The sequence below is a fragment of the Protopterus annectens genome, chromosome 4.part1, assembly GCF_019279795.1.
Source record: "Protopterus annectens isolate FY-2018-M chromosome 4.part1, PAN1.0, whole genome shotgun sequence".
In the NCBI taxonomy this organism is placed as follows: domain Eukaryota; kingdom Metazoa; phylum Chordata; order Ceratodontiformes; family Protopteridae; genus Protopterus; species Protopterus annectens.
In genome coordinates, this window is record NC_056734.1 from 662,715,023 (window position 1) to 662,731,165 (window position 16,143).

The following is a 16,143-nucleotide window of genomic DNA, read 5'->3' on the forward strand; positions in this document are numbered from 1 at the left end:
GGCCATTGATGAGGGAAAGGCAGTCCATACAGCCTACCTTGACCTTGCAAAGCTTTCGACACAATACCCCACTCAGGTATTATAGAGAAACTTACCAGCTTAAATGTAAACCCATATGTCACAAGATGGGTTGCAAACTGGCTAAAGGACAAGAACCCACAGGGTCAGAGTTGCTGGCACCATGTCAGACTCCAAGCCGGTCACAAGTGGTGTCCCACAGGGCTCAGTCCTTGGCCCCCTGTTGTTCGGCATCTACTTCTCAGAAGTACAGGCAAACATAGGAGGACTATGGCTGACAAAGTTTGCAGATGACTGCAAACTGGGCCATAGTGGAAAGTACATCGGACACAGATATCCTTCAGAGGGGTCTCACGGAAACTGATAGCTGGTGCCAGAGCCATGGCCTGAAGTTAAATGCCAAAAAATGTATAGTCATACCCTTCGGGAAAAACAAGGTAACCCCAAGCTACCATATAGGTGGCAATCCACTAAGCACAGAAGAGGTTATCAGGGACCTGGGGACCCAGGTTGACAGTGGCCTTTCTTTTGACACTCACATTGCTAAAGTGGTTAGAAAGACCTTCTACATTGCCCACCTGATCATGAAGGGATTCACATCCAGATCAAGTGAGGTCATTGTTCCCCTGTACTCTTCACTTATCAGACCAATGATCGAGTACAATGCCCCATTCGGGATGTATCTCACCCGACACCTGCAGCAATTGGAGAGACCCCAAAAGTTCCTCACCAAAAGGATAAAGGGATTCCAAATTCTGTCATATGCTGCCAGACTGAAGAAACTCCAGCTCTATTCAGTCGCATACCGTCTGCTCAGAGGTGACCTGTGCCTGACATACAAGGCCATGTCCAACCCGGAATTATTGGACATGCTCCACCTCAAAAAATCCAAATCTACCAGATCCACTAGAGCAAGCGACTTAAACCTTAGCACGGATATAAATAAGACATGCTGGAGGGATAGATTTATCACTCAGAGACTCCCTATGCTGTGGAATAAAATCCCGGTCCATGTGAGGCAGAACACCTTGCTGGCTCTGTTCAAGAGAAATCTTGACCGGTGGATGGGAGATCGTAGGTTTACCCCAGGAATCATCTCTGTGTCACTGCTGGACAGAGGCAAAACAAACTAATGGGCACAATATTTTTTAACATAAGGGGTGGCGTAAGCCACAAAACTTTGGGCTAGGCTTATAAATGCCTTAGGGCAGATAGCCTAGTATAAACCTATGAACCTATAAAAGAGAAACTTTGACTCCTATTTCTTTGTAAACATCGCAGTTATAAAATTCTATTTAGGATGTTGAAGAAATTACCGTTTTAAGGAAGATTAAGATGTATTTCTGCCAAGCAGGTCTGTTTTTCATGTTCTGAGTACTTAAAGTGCTTTTGTTGAGATAACATGTTACGGATTAATATTGCATAATTGTTTAACTGTTGTTTTATTTTCATTGCAGACATGCACAGTAGACATTTTTTCTGCTGGTTGTGTGTTCTACTATGTTGTTTCGAAAGGCAGTCATCCGTTTGGCAAGTCCCTGCAGCGGCAAGCCAACATCCTTTTGGGTGCTTATGACCTTGAGCACTTAAAGCCTGACAGGCATGGTAAGTAAATGTGTATCTGTGAGGACAAAGTAACATTTCTACACTGCAGCTTAAACAATCAGTAGGAGAGGTGCTGCTAGACTGTGAGTAGGAATAGGATCTGATTTGACCCTCTTATGAATTCTTGAAGCTTTACATTCATTGTAGTAACCGAATGCATTTTCTTTCCTCTGAGGGGAAAATCCAGTTGTAATTTCCTGTTCTGACCCGTGAGATGTAGCCATGAATATGAGTTGTCTTTTAAGTAGTTTTGTCAGTTTGTTGTTTGTCTAGTTGGAATAGATTCTGTTTTGAAGATATGCCTAGGGAAAAGAACATATTCAATACAGTTTAGAGTACAGAGATTACAAAGCAGTAACTAAATCTTTTCAGTGGTCGTGTTTGGTAGCAGTTTGGCTGTCCTGTATCACCCTTCTCTTTCTGTGCTTGACTGTTTACTGCCTCTTGGAGTTGGCACCAAACTATGTAAACATAGACATAAATTTATTTTCTTTGACCGTTTGTGGTATTGAAAATTGTGCTATGCTGTCACTGATGTTTGGTGCATATATTCTGTGGTGAAATTTCAGCATGTGTTGCAATGTAATATGCTTAAAAATACTTAATTTAATAGTTTGCAAGTTCTGCATTATTGCTTAAGAAGTTAAGGCTTATATTAAGGAGTAGTTAAGATATCACATTACAAATATATACTCTTATCCTATTGACACAAGTTTGCTTCTCATGCAAATCACTTGCATAGATTTAATGAGGGCTTTAGGCAGATTGTATCACCAGACCAGAACACCCAAGACACTCATGGAATTTATATTGTGTGGGTGTTTATCATTTAGAAGAAGAATAAAGTAAAATTATTAAATAAAAAGAGCATTTACCGGATCATTCACCGTAAACTATTTATGAACTTACAGCAACGCTTCTTGAATTGCTCATTTCACATTTGTATTACTGAAATACACTTTACTTCAGACTTTTATAATTTGGCCTAATTACATTGGGTGCATAATTCTTTGTCCAGATTTCTGACTGATGTTTCCCATACTAATTGAGTTAATTCAGTCTTATGGAATATGCATTAACTTCCATTTACAGCTAGCTATGTCTTTAAAATCCTGACTCTTACCTATCCTTTGTAGTCTGGGCCGTGCTTGCCTTAAGGAGGTGCTGAGAACATATGCCTTCATCAGACACCTCATGTCATGGCTATGAGCTGTTTCACAAGCCAGATTAGAAACCTCAGGCAGAATTTCTTTTGCATGTCTTGTTCTAATCCCTTGGAATTGGCTACTATTCCTAGTTGAAATGAATGACTGTAAGTAATCCTTTAGGAAGTCCCCAAAATTCCATATTTACAGAGGAGTCAATTTAGTAGCATTTCTGGTACTCTCAGGTGAGGATTTTTTTTGTTTCTTAATTCTGTGCCTCTGACAGTTGTAATTTGGTTTGCCTTTTCAGATATTGTATGGTATTGTTTTATGAGAACTGGTTAGGATTCCGCCATCTAAATGTTTTAAATTATTTAATTAGTGGAATAATTAAATGTACACTTGTATGCAAGATGAATGCCTTGCTACTTAGAAATGTGTACTTTTATGGCAGTCAAGGACCATGTCTGGTCCAGTATGACTGTATCAGTCTATTACATAGCTTGTTGACGACAATTAACCAGCAGCCTGAATACTTCTGAAGTTCATAATGAGGATCCCTGCTGCAGTATCAAATATAATGCTTTGGAATGTTTTGGACATTACTTTCTTGCAAGTGATCAACCCAATACACCAAAGACATAAGTAGGATGTGTGTTTAAAAGCGATAACAGCCTACACCAACTTTCTTTTCCTACCATGTAGGGAATTCAGTAGTTCATGTTTAGGTTTTGTCAAGGCTGTTGTCAAAGTGCTGTGATCATTTTCCTGACTGTGATTTTGCCTTTCTACTAATATACAGTGTATTGATCATTGCATTATATTCTGTTATTGAATTGTCTTTTTAGGTTGCGTTTTTGGAAATCTTTTCTAGACCTATGACATCCTTTGAAAACACCACAACCAAGTGTGCCTTAAGGTGACTGATTACTCCAAAGGATTTTCATGTTCTGTGCCTTTTGTTTCTTTGCAAAAAAAATCCAGTTTTAACTTCTTAACAGTGAATTCTTAAAAACAAACAAACAAAAAAAAAACAGGCAAACAAAAAGCAGAAAATTAAATACTTCATAGGGCCTGAAACATTAGGACCTTTATATTACACATAAAAATGCTTCTGTTAGACCAAGGGGCAACTGTACCTCCATCTAAAGGGAAGCCTTCCAGTAGTAAACAGACACACAAACTCCACAGTAGAATACATGAGGTTAAAAAATTGAGATTGATTCTTTGGGCAGTGTGTGTGATGTTTTAAGAGATCCTGCCATCCCCAGAAAAGCCTGAATGCATCTGCCATGATGATGTGCAACATTTTCTTCCAGTCCAGCACCTCACCCACCCCCTTGCTTCGTACTTTCCATCTTCTACCCCAGTGCCCACCCATTGCCAGATCTAGCAGCTCTCCCTTTCATCCCTGGGTTGACACCAATTGTTTGGGTGGGACCAGCATGGAACTTAAGTTTGTCTTGGGGAATCTCACCAGCAACTGCTTTGATGAGGGAGAGGAATATTTTTTTCATGTTCTGACCTACCCTGTTGTCACTCTTCCCTCCCCTACACCTTTCCTTTAACCGTCCGAGGGCTACTAACCTACTCTCTTCATGGACCACATTTCCCCACAGGAAGCATAGAGATGGCTGTCTTTACCTATGGGATAGGCAGTCCCATCCCTTCTTGTCAGTTCCTGAGATGTCAAAGCTGCTAATCAAACCTGGGTTGCCTGGGGCTTACTTAAGGCTTTATACCGGTATGCTTCAGCACTGGCTCAGCACTATATTAAATGTCATATGTTTATTACATCTTTACATCAATAAAAAAGTATGTAGATGTACAGTCATGTCATTTGATTTTTCACAAATGAGTCAGAACTAAAGAATAATGACTGTACCATTGTTATGGTTTTTATACATCTTCATCAAAAACAAGGATTGTATTCCTCTTTAAGATGTATATCCCTCACTTTACAGTGCTTTTCATAAGCATGCTTCAAGTGTCATAATATGTATATATAGTACCATTATTAGTGTTTGTTCTGTTATTTTTTACATTGATAATCATCTGGTTGTGATTCTGATACTGACTTTTGCAGATGTTAATCGTGTTTCACTGTTGCAGTCCTAGCAAATGGGTTATCCGGCTCCCGGTAGCCCTCAGTCGGCCGGAATACCAAAGGTAAGTAAAAATTACCTCGGTTGCCGTTTGTTGTAAAGGACGTCAGGGCATCCGATACAAAAAACAGGCAGCTGACATCACTTCCTCAGTCTTCCTTGCCATGGAGCTTGAAGCAGGAGCTTTTCATGCACGAGTGCTGGTCGGCATTTTACGTTTATTGGTTTCCAACTACAAGAGTTGAAGTCTACTGCAGCTAAGTACCCCGTTGGGGATCCTCTTTTCTTGCCTTAACGAAAGTCAGAAAAAGTTAATAATTGCCTTACCTGTGGAAATCAGATTCCCCGTAGAGATTTTCATTCCTATTGCATTATTTGTTTAGGCCTTGACCACAGTGTTCCCAAGTGTGATCTCTGTGCCGCCTTTAATCCGTGTGCTATCCGTCGTTGGACTAAGATTTTGGCTAGGCATTTTGGAGTTGGGCTTAAGTCCGCTGGTATAGTGTCAGCCAGTCTTCAGGCTTCGGATGTTCCAAAGAAACATAAGGATAAGGACGGCAGCAGGTCTCAGAAAGCTAAGTCCTCGGATGAGGTTAAGTTGGTCATTAGTTGGGCAGTAGCCAGTGAGATACCTTTGCAGTCCCTGCAGTCCGCAGATGTACAACCACTGGCTTTGATTGAGTCAGAGTCCCTTAGGCCTTCAGCCTCCGTTTTGCCTTCCGACCAGTCGCCTCTTCTGCTGGAGACGGAGCAGCTAAGCTGACTCCGGTGTCTGAGGCCTCCCTTTTGCATTCTGACAGCAAACGTCTTCCTTCAACCTCTGCTGCAACTTCGGTGGTTGACAGGCCTCCCAAATCCTTCAGGCTTGCAGGTAAATCTTCCATTAGTAAGCCTGTGAAAAGGCAGGCTCCAGCTTTTTCTCGTTCCCCTCAATCCCAAATGGTTAAAATGGCTAATGATTTGTTGACTCTTATTAGGGGTTCTCAGCCTCCTCCTTCTAAAAGGAGTAGAGATGTTTCCCCTGAGGCTTTGTCCTGCTCAGGTTCTGATTCTTCCAGCATTTCTGCTGATGAAGAGTAATTTTCTCAGCCTTTTTCTCCTTTTGAGGATTCAGATGCAGAGGAGTCCATCCCTTTGGCCTCTCCTCCAGTGGATTTCTCTTTTGGTGATACTTTAAATACCCTCAGAGAACATTTTAAATGGGAAAGTCAGGATTATTCCCGATCCAAGAAATGGATTAGGGAGTTTCTGGATTTACCTCAGCATAGGCCTCTTGTTATTCCCCCTGTGTTGGAAGTTATTGATGTTTTTCTGGAAAATTACTGGTCTCCAAATTCAGTTCCTCCTGCTCCCAGGAAACCTGACAGGTACTACAGAGTCCCTGATTCTCATCTGTTTCTTTTCAGGAATCCGTTGGCGGAGGTCCAGAGGGTATTTCTTAGGGCCATAAAGGAGTTAAGGCCACTGTTACCAGGAATCTTGTTCCCTCTGACAGGGAATCTAGGAACCTAGATAGGTGGAGCAAGAAGGTTTATACCTCTGCCACCCTAGCTATTAGGGCTACCAATTGTCTATTTCATATGCTGAAGTACCAGCAGCACACCTTGGAGGCTGTTAAGTTTAGCAAGTGTACCTCTTTTGGCAGAGAGTAAAGACATGCAGGATGTACTGAATTCAGCCAGTCTGGTCAATAAGTATTCTTTGCGTTGTGGTTTTGACATCCTTGAGGCCTCCAGCAGGGCTACGGCTACTTGATCTGTTATTAGAAGGCACGCTTGGCTCAGAGAACAGCCTTTTCCAGAACCTGTGAAGGCTAAGCTTTTGGATGTACCTTTGCATAAAGACAATCTTTTTGGCAGCAAAGCAGAGGAGGTACTGAAGAAGATGGAGGATAAAGCAAAGTCCATGCAAACTGTTAAGGATTTTCTGCAAGTTCAACCCCCTCGCTTTAGCAGGAATTACCCTTCCAAGAGTTGGACCTTTCCTGACACCAGCAGACAGAACCATTCCAGGACTAGAGGTTACAAATCTTCTGGGGGGCAGGGGGTACCCCTCAAAGGTCTAGGCGATGGCAGGCTTCCACTGATAAAGGGAAAAGTTCCAAGCCTGCATCTCAATCAAAACACTCTCAATTACTTTTTACAACTTCTGCCTGTTCTTGCTTGCCGGGAGAGTCCTTTAGGGGGAAGGTTGGCCCTTTTTGCAGATGTCTGGACCACTATCACAGACAACAAATGGGTGCTCAGAACAGTGTCCCTAGGGCACAAGTTTTCTTTCCGCACCTATCCAGCTCCCAAGGGACTCCCGGACGTTCCTCCAAACCAAAGGGCAGAAGTAGAAAAACAAATTTTGTCTCTGTTTTATCTGGGAACAATAGAATCAGTCCCTGTTCAGCAGGTAGGCCAGGTTTTTTATTCCAGGCCTTTCCTAGTTCCAAAAAAAGAAGGCACCTGGTGTTCTATCCTGGATCTTTCCATTCTGAACTCTTTTCTTGTAATTCCAAAGTTCAAAATGCTCACTCTACACCAGTTGCTACCACTTCTAGAAAAGGATTCCTGGCTGGTAACCTTGGATCTGAGGCTTATCTGCACATTCCTATCAGGGAAAGTTGCAGGTAGTATATTCATTTCAGAGCGGGCGAGCAACATTACCAATTCTCTGCACTGCCCTTTGGCTTATCTACTGCTCCCAAAGTTTTCACAAAGTGCCTGGCCCCAGTCATTGCTTTTTGCAGGCAGAAGAAAATTCAGATTTACCCATACTTGGACGACTGTCTGATTCAAGCAAGCTCTCAGGAATGGCTGTTAAAGGATATGGAATTCATAAAGACTTTTCTCTGTTCCCTGGGTTACACTCTCAATGTGGAAAAAATCAAAAATGGTACCATCCAAGGAGATAACATTCCTGGGAGCGAGTCTGAACACAGCTGCCCAGATGATATATCTCACCCAGGAGAAGTAAACAACTCTTTCAGTTTACTTCAAGGACTTGGCAAGCCTGTCCCAGCTCCCTGCAAGGAAATACCTGCAAGCTGTGGGATTCATGGCATCTTGTATTCTCATGATTCCATATGCAAGACCACAGTCTTGTGGTACATCAACAAGCAGAGAGGGACTCAATCTTACCCCCTGTGCAGGCAAAGCATGAATCTTTGGTCCATGGCAGCATCCCTGGACCTGCATCTCCTAGCTTAGTTTCGTCCGGGAAGGCTCATTGTTTTGGCAGTCCAGTTAAGCAGGCAAACCCTGGATCTTCACGAGTGGCAGCTGAGCAGAGCAGCCTTTTATATCATCATTCAACGTTGGGGCACTCCTCGGGTGGATCTTTTCTTCTCCCCAGACAACCATCTGCTAGCTCTCTTTTGCACCAGACAGCAGCACAGCAGAGCCTGGAAAGTGGATGCTCTGTCCTTCCCTTGGACGTTGCTTTCAGTGTACACCTTCCCTCCTCTTCCTTTTCTTTCCAGAATATTAGTGAAGATCAGGGATGAACATCCAAGGACTATTCTCATAGCTCCGAACTGGCCCAGACAGCATTGGATTCCACTGCTTCACAGTCTCTCCCATCTTCTTCCTTGGCATCTTCCTCTGAAGCCAGATCTTTTGGTTCAGGAAAGGGGAAACATTTTACATCCTCATCTTCATTCTCTCCATTTGGCAGCATGGCTCATTGTATGACTCCTTCCCTTTCTTCCTCCCTTTCCCAACAGGTGGTTGACGTGCTAAGGAAGGCCAGGAGGCCTAGCACTAGGAAATCCTATGCTGGCAAATGGGAAAGGTTCTCTCACTGGATGCAGGCTAGAGGGGAGTCTGCTTCGTAACCTACCCTTCCTCTGATTCTGGAATACCTGTCTGATTTGCTTCAGGGTGGTTTTTCTTTTTTCTCTATCAAGATCCATGCCTCAGCCATCTCTGCTCATTGTTCTCTTGAACAGCCCATTTTCTCTCATCCCCTGATGATAATGTTTCTCAGAGGTGCTTGCAATTTAAAACCTCCCAGAAGAGAACCTACTCCAGCCTGGGATCTTAATTTTGTTCTGAAGAAACTCACTCTTCCTCCTTTTGAGCTAGCTACCTCTACAGATTTAAAGTTTCTCTCTTTGAAGACCACCTTCCTCTTGGCTATAACTTCAGCAAGGAGGGTTTCGGAGCTGCAAGTTTTGATGGCCGTGGAGCTTTTTCTTATTTTCCATGCAGATAGTCTCTCTGAGGACTAATCCCTCCTTTATGCCTAAGGTGGTTTCCAGCCTGACTCTTAATCAGTCCATACATCTTCCTACCTTCTTTCCTAATCCTCACAATAGAGGTGAAAGGATCCTACATTCTCTTGATGTGCACAGACAGCTCAGGTTTTACCTGGACAGGACTAAGGACCTTAGGAAATCAGCACAGTTACTGGTCAGTTTTGCCCCTGGAGCCCAGGGAAGGCTATTTCTAAATAAACCATTTCTAAATGGATTGCACATTGCATTACTTTTTGTTATTTCTTTCATGGCAAAGCTCCACCTCAAGAGGTTAGGACCCACTCTACTAGAGGGGCTTCCACTTCTGCAGCCTTTCTAAGGGGTGTCCCTACTAAAGACATTTTGGAGGCTGCCACATGGTCTTCTTTTCACACTTTCACAAAGCATTATAATTTGCCTCTGTTTTCCAGAGCCAGGGCAGAGTTTGCCACTGCGGTGTTGCAGGACATTATCTTCAACCCTTGATGCTGTTGGTCCCCCCCCCCTTTTCTCTGGGCTTTGGTAATCAACCCATTTGTTAAGACTACAGCAGTAAAACACGATGAACATAGTACAGTTGTGTACACTTACCATAAATGTAGATGTTCAAGTGTATTCACTGTTGCAGTTCTGGTTTCCCTCCCTCCTTCCCCCTTTTTGTGGTCCTCTCCTGTTCTCTTTTCCTGAGGTACAGGCTTAATTTGTTATTTGTCAAATTGGTTTTTGGTTTAAGCCTTATTTTCTGGGGGTTCCTGACTGTTATAGCAAGAAAGACTGAGGAAGTGACATCGACTGCCTCCTTTTGCATCGGACGCCCTGGCGTCCTTTACAACCGACGGCAACCGACATAATTTTTACTTACCTTTGGTATTCTGGCCGACTGAGGGCTACCAGGAGCCGGATAACCCATTTATTAGGACTGCAACAGTGAATACACTCGAAAATCTACATTTATAGTAAGTGTACACAGTTGTACTTTCTCAGTGGGCCGTTCTTGAGCTACAACTTTCATCAAATATCCATTCTGAAGGGCCAGTTGCTGCCTATAGGCATTCTGACCTAGTACTAGAACAACTTACAGAGTATGGACACATTTTTCTTTTGTGGATCCTTCTAAATGTTTGGATCCCTTTTATAGTCCCAATACCTGCGATATTAGATTACCATTTCCAGGTGTTCATGTGTGCCTAAGTTACTTTTCTGTAATAGTCTACTTTGCAGCAATTTCCAATTTCAGTAAAGGCCCCATTACTTTGCTCTTGGCATCTGTAAAAGTTTGCAAATCTTTTTTGAGGAGTATATTTCACATCTGACCACCTTTCAAGGATCATTTGTCTCCAAGGGATTTGTATTTCACCTTAGATAACTTATCTCTTCTTCCATTAGAAACTTCTACTAAAGCAGAATTGAAATATCTGTCTTGGAAGTCACTTTTTCTTGTAGCAATTAATTATTTGAGAGGAATTCCTTAGATTTAGGCCCCATGTTTAAAGGCTCCCTATGTAAGGACGGTGTGTAATTCTGAACCAGCCCTGCCTTTATGCTTAACATAGCAACCAAGACAAACTTTAATCAGTAAGGAGGACTTCCAAGGTAACTGCACATTGACCAACAGATTGATTTGAACTCAACCAGTGTGAACATAAAAAAAAGGTTCAGTGAAAACTATCAGTCTAGGTAAAATACAGTCAGTGGCTAGTAATTACATTGCCTGGATGCCAGCAAAGAAGAAATTTGGAGAATTTGAGAGAAAGTCAGCCAGAAAAGGAGAGAGAACTCTGTCTTTGAAGAATCCTGCTTATTTGGCAAAAAGGAGTTCAAGTTTCAGCTTTGGTACAGGAGATGGCTTTCAGCAATTTAGAAAAAAAGATTAAATCAAGTGCACTCGAGATCATTAAAATAAATGAAACATTGAAGGAATATATCAACTCACATAAAATACAGGCAAAATAGAAGATGTTTAAAGTGATAAAACTGCAAAAATCAGGTGTTGAAATGGAGAAAAGGCTCCCCAACCATGAGTCTTCTCAAGAAAAGCCTTTTCAAAAAGAAATAGAAGACAGAGCAGGCAGGGTAAAAAAAGCTATTTTTTGAGGTACTTGAAACTAGGAGGAACAGACTGTATTAATTTATTTTATGAAAGTGCGAATAAACAACTAGACTAGTGTTGCACAGCAGAATTTAATTGAAAGGGTGCATTGTATGTATGCTCCAGACAGGGCCATCAGAAAGCAGCCGATACCTGTGTTAGTAAAGTTACTATCATACAAGCAGAAATAGTTGCTCAAGACAAAATTGTGGCAAAAAGTATTAAAAATTGAAGACAACACAGTGTTTATGGAAGTGATTTATTTATAAAAGAATTACTCAATGTACACCAGGAAGAAGAGACGCATGTTTATGCCAACAATCAGGCAATGTCAGGAGGCTGGCATGAGATTTAAGGTGCTGTATCTGTCTGTCTTCAGAATAGTTTTCCTAAGGGGTTAAAAACTTTTTTTGATGCAAAACAGGCTAAGGAGTAAATAAAAAAGTTTATTCAACAAAGAGTGAGCTGGCAAGTAGTAGGGGGCTGTGCTTTTCTTTTCACTGTTGTTCCAAAGGAAAAATGCTTGAGAGAGAAAAAAAATACAGGATCTGACTAGAACAATCAGGAGTCCAGAGCATATAGGACCTGAACCAGCGAGGCATGCTGGGAGATGGAGCTGATTAGGAAGTACATGTTAAAGATAATAAAACAAGGAAATATTTATTTAAGATACACAGGCTTTACACTGTGATAAAATAAGAAAGGTTTTACAGAAGCAAGATGAAGTTAATATACTGTAGTGATCTTGGGTTGCTGAGGTATAGATGTGTGTATATGTATATATATATATATATATATATATATATATATATATATATATATATATACACACACACACACACACACATATATGTATGTGTGTTGTGTGTGTGTGTATATATATATATATATACACACACACACACACACACATATATGTATGTGTGTGTTGTGTGTGTGTGTGTATATATATATATATATATATATATATATATATATATATATATATATATAGATCTGTAGATATAGACATAGGCATATATATGGATCCACTTCAAAAGCTGAAAGCTTCAAAACTCTGAACTTCAAAAGGCCGAGACCATAAGATCGAAGTTTTAAAACTTTGAACGTTTTGAATGGAGATTGCCGTACAGCACGGAATGGGAAATTTACTATTGTTCTCAGTGTAGTGCGATCTTGAGGGAGGAGGTGGTGGTGGAACTGGCTTGCCCTTAGGTAGAATAAAGCACAAAGGCCCAGGGCCTCCCAGGAATCTGGCCAGTGTGCTAAAAGATCTACTTAATGGAGAGGGTCACCAGTTCACTGGCCAGTGCAAAAGTGTCTGAAGACTGGAGGTGGAGAACCCCTGTAAAAAAAAAAAAAGTGAGGGGGCCGTAGTAGTAGGCAATAGCATAGGGAAGGAAAGTCATGGAGAGAAATCCAAAGGGGAAGGGTAGTAACATTCTTAGAGGATCTTTGTCTTCAGAACAGCAACCAACAAAGGTACGTGATCCGAAGTAGCTGTCATTCAAACCAGTTCCAGTTTTCTAACCAGGCTACATGTAAACTTGGTAGTAGAGTACCAGTCGATGTGGTCCCCTTGGAATTCATCAAGGTCTTTGATTTGGTTCCACACAAGCAACTGATACTTCAGGAGAAAAGTGACTCCTGGGGGTATCAGAAGGTTAGTCCAAGGCCCAGTGTTCTTCACTGTGCTAGACTTGTTTGAAGGCCTTAGAGAGCAGATGACACACTCAGCTGGTGATAGAAAGATGTAAATGTTGGTGATGGGTTGAGGAAGGAGAAAAAAGAAGAATTTAGAAAAGATGGCCAGGTCGGTAGAAAGGTGGCAGTTGAGATTCAGTACATGCAAATCTGAGCAGTACACTTGGGTTCCAACAACCCTGTTGTGAAGTATCAGCGAATGGAAGTGTCAGCTGATGGCAACAGGATGAAGAGTCCTGGGGTGTTATCACACCCAGAATTAAACAGCAGGAGCAAAATAGGAGAGTAGCAGCTCCAAATCAGTGTTACCTTCAGGGATCTGGACTCCAAAAACAAAGATTTAATGCTTCCACTCTAAATGGGCCATGGTCAGACAATACCTTGAATAATACTTGCAGTTCTGAAGGCCATACAAGGGAAAGATACCTGGCAGAAATCACCTAAAAAGTTTGTGGAACGGAGAAGCAGGGATGTGAGCACAGACTAGAGCAGTGAGAACTCTCTTCACTAGAGACCAGAAGTGGTAAAGCATAGTAAAGAGAGTCTTCCCAGTGGGATATAAAGGTGTCATACTGAGCAGAGAGATGTAGGTGGGGAAACAAGAAGCTGATTGTAGGGTCTAACTGCTTCTGGTCATCTGAAAGTATTTCTTCACAGAAGATTGTGGACCCACAGAATGAATTACTGGAGTGAGTGGTGGACATAAAATTTGCACAGTTATTCAAGAAGGCATGGGACAGGTGGTGAAAGGATGAAAGATAGGAACTGTAAGGAATGTAAAATGTTAAATGCATTTTGACAGCAGATTAAATTAGCTCAACAACAGGAGGAAACAGTAAGTCTGTGTACCGTCATTTGTAATACAGAGTAGGCATTTTGATTTATTGCATGCATTGACATCAATCTGAGAATGAAGCTTAGTATTTCTCAACATTGACAATAAAAGCTCATTTCACTGTCATTATTTGTTTGTGTTTATGTGCATACCTGCTCACATGTATGGTACTGTAATACACTGCAGGTAGATACTCGTCTTAAGGATCAATGCCATAGTATAATTTTTTTTATAATTGGAAATTAGTTCCATACAGACGTCTGTCCATCTGGCCTAACTTCTAGAAATTTTTTACCCTGGCCCCAGTGCCACCTGTAAGTGCATCCCCACCTGTCAAAGTCCTTCAGGAGACTGTCAGTCAATTGCAAGCATACAGGACTGTTGGTAGAAGCAACTGTGTCACAGCTGAATACCTGTTCTTGGAAGTTCACAGAAGACACATTTTGTCATTAAGTATTGGAGAACCATTTTCTTTGCACGGTCTGACTTTTGTTTATTCAAGGACCCAAGATTGTTGGTTAAACTGTTATTTTTGTAGTGTCATATGAAAGCCAGCCACAGTGTCAGCAGGAATGGGTGTATCTTTTTAGGGATGTTCATTCCAAATATGCCTAACCCAGCTCTGGTAATCTTTGATTACAGGCTCTTTGCAAAGAAATATTTAGGAGTTTGGCGATGTTATGTACACCACCTCTTTCCCTCACAACTACAGAAAGAGTCGGTTCTGGGCACCTTGCAGATGTTTAGAAGAGCACTTTTGGCTAACATCAAAGACTGAAACAATACTAATTTTGTAAACTTTAGTCATACCCTAATTTGGGAATGGAGTCCATTTTCATTTTGGTATTAGAATGCCAAAAGTTTTGGAGAGTTCTCCCTTTCTGATTTCTATATTTTAGGCATTGCCCTGCTAGTCAAAAGGAAAAGGAAGACCCTTGTGGCCTGGTATGCTGAGTTGGGGGTCAATGAAGAGCAGACCTGTTCTTGCAGACCTTATTCCCCTCTGGGTTACACCACAAATAAGAACTGCCTTTTTTTCTTCTGGAGACTCTATCCATGGAAAATCCTTCCAACTAATGAAGGAATATTTTAAGTGAAGTCCTAAAGAGGAATATTTTAAGTGAAGTCCTAAAGAGCTGTTGAAAATAGAAAATGTAGATGGGAGTTTCTGGACATGGAGGAGTCCAGGCCTACAGATATCTTTCCATTCATCCAGACATTTAACAGTGTGTTCAGAACTGCCTCTCAACCAGATTTTCAGCCTCCACTTTCTAATATGTCTGATAGCTACTCCAGGCTCCAAGAAAAGCTTGTGCATCTGTATAAAACTCCTGTAGCTGATTGTGTTATTGTATGTTTTAAGAGTGGGTACAAGTTGGGTGCTTGCTTCAAAGTGACAGGGGAGTAAGGTGATGGAGCATTTTGGGGGAAAAATATGTATGTTATAACAGCTGATTGCCAACCACATGCATCCAGTATTAAGCTGATATCCTCAAACAGATGGAGGCATTGAAATAAATCTATTCAGGCTATCACAGATGCATGTAAAAGTAGATAGGCACACCACTGAATATGGCTATGCCATCAGTTCCTGTGTCTAACTGGGCTGCCACAGACAAAGTAATATGTAGACATGCCTTGGTTAATAATGAAGTAGTGACCAAGGATATCAAAGATTAAATTTTAAATCCACCCTAGGCAAAGAATTACTGTAGGGACCACTGTCCAAGAAGTATTAAAGAGACTGCAGGAGAAAGGAAAGACCATTTACTCATTTAAGCAATTATTTCGTCATCCTGAGTATATTAGAAACTGCCCTATTAAATTGTGGCTTTTTGTAGAAAGTCTGTGGAAGAGAAGTTTAAGCAAAGGAGAAGATTTGCAAAAAAGGAAAAAAAATAGAGTGGTCGGTTCTGTGACATAGTGTGATGAAGTGCTATGATCCAAATGACCTAAGTTTGACTAGTGGCTCACACTTGGAAGAGACTGGCAAAGGAGGGTGTGACTGAGTGTCTCACATAGGCTTTCCCATTCTGGGGGGTAGGGGGTGATAGTCCTCTTTCATTATTTTGCTCACATACAAGTAGAGGTTTGCATGACAGCAGTGGCTGCAAGTTCAGAGGTTGTATGGTTGATGTTTCAATGTGGTGCTCATAGCCCTTAGTGATGTATGTATGAAAGCATGCACATCCCAGGTGAAATCCTAGCATAACATAGAGCACCCACACAATGATATAGGTGCTAAAGTTAGCCTCCAGGGCAACAACAGAGGAGAAGGAACTGCTCTATTCAAGACAAGGGAGGACCTCCTAGTATGCGATTTTACCACCATTCCCCAATTCACTGTGCTCTCTCCCGTGCTACTTCTCCTACGAGGGAGAATTTCCCAGTTCAGTGAGAAATAGCTTTGTCTAACCATG

At 41.6% G+C, this 16,143-nt stretch overlaps 1 protein-coding gene across 1 annotated transcript in view; it reads left to right on the forward strand.

The window, feature by feature from the left end:
• The window catches only part of ERN1 (endoplasmic reticulum to nucleus signaling 1), a 1,214,209-nt gene that overhangs the window by 1,141,537 nt on the left and 56,529 nt on the right, over window positions 1-16,143 (forward strand). The window contains exon 18 of the mRNA XM_044070452.1: window positions 1,476-1,623. Coding sequence (XP_043926387.1) covers window positions 1,476-1,623 — 148 coding nt within the window. The remainder of the gene's footprint in view (window positions 1-1,475; window positions 1,624-16,143) is intronic.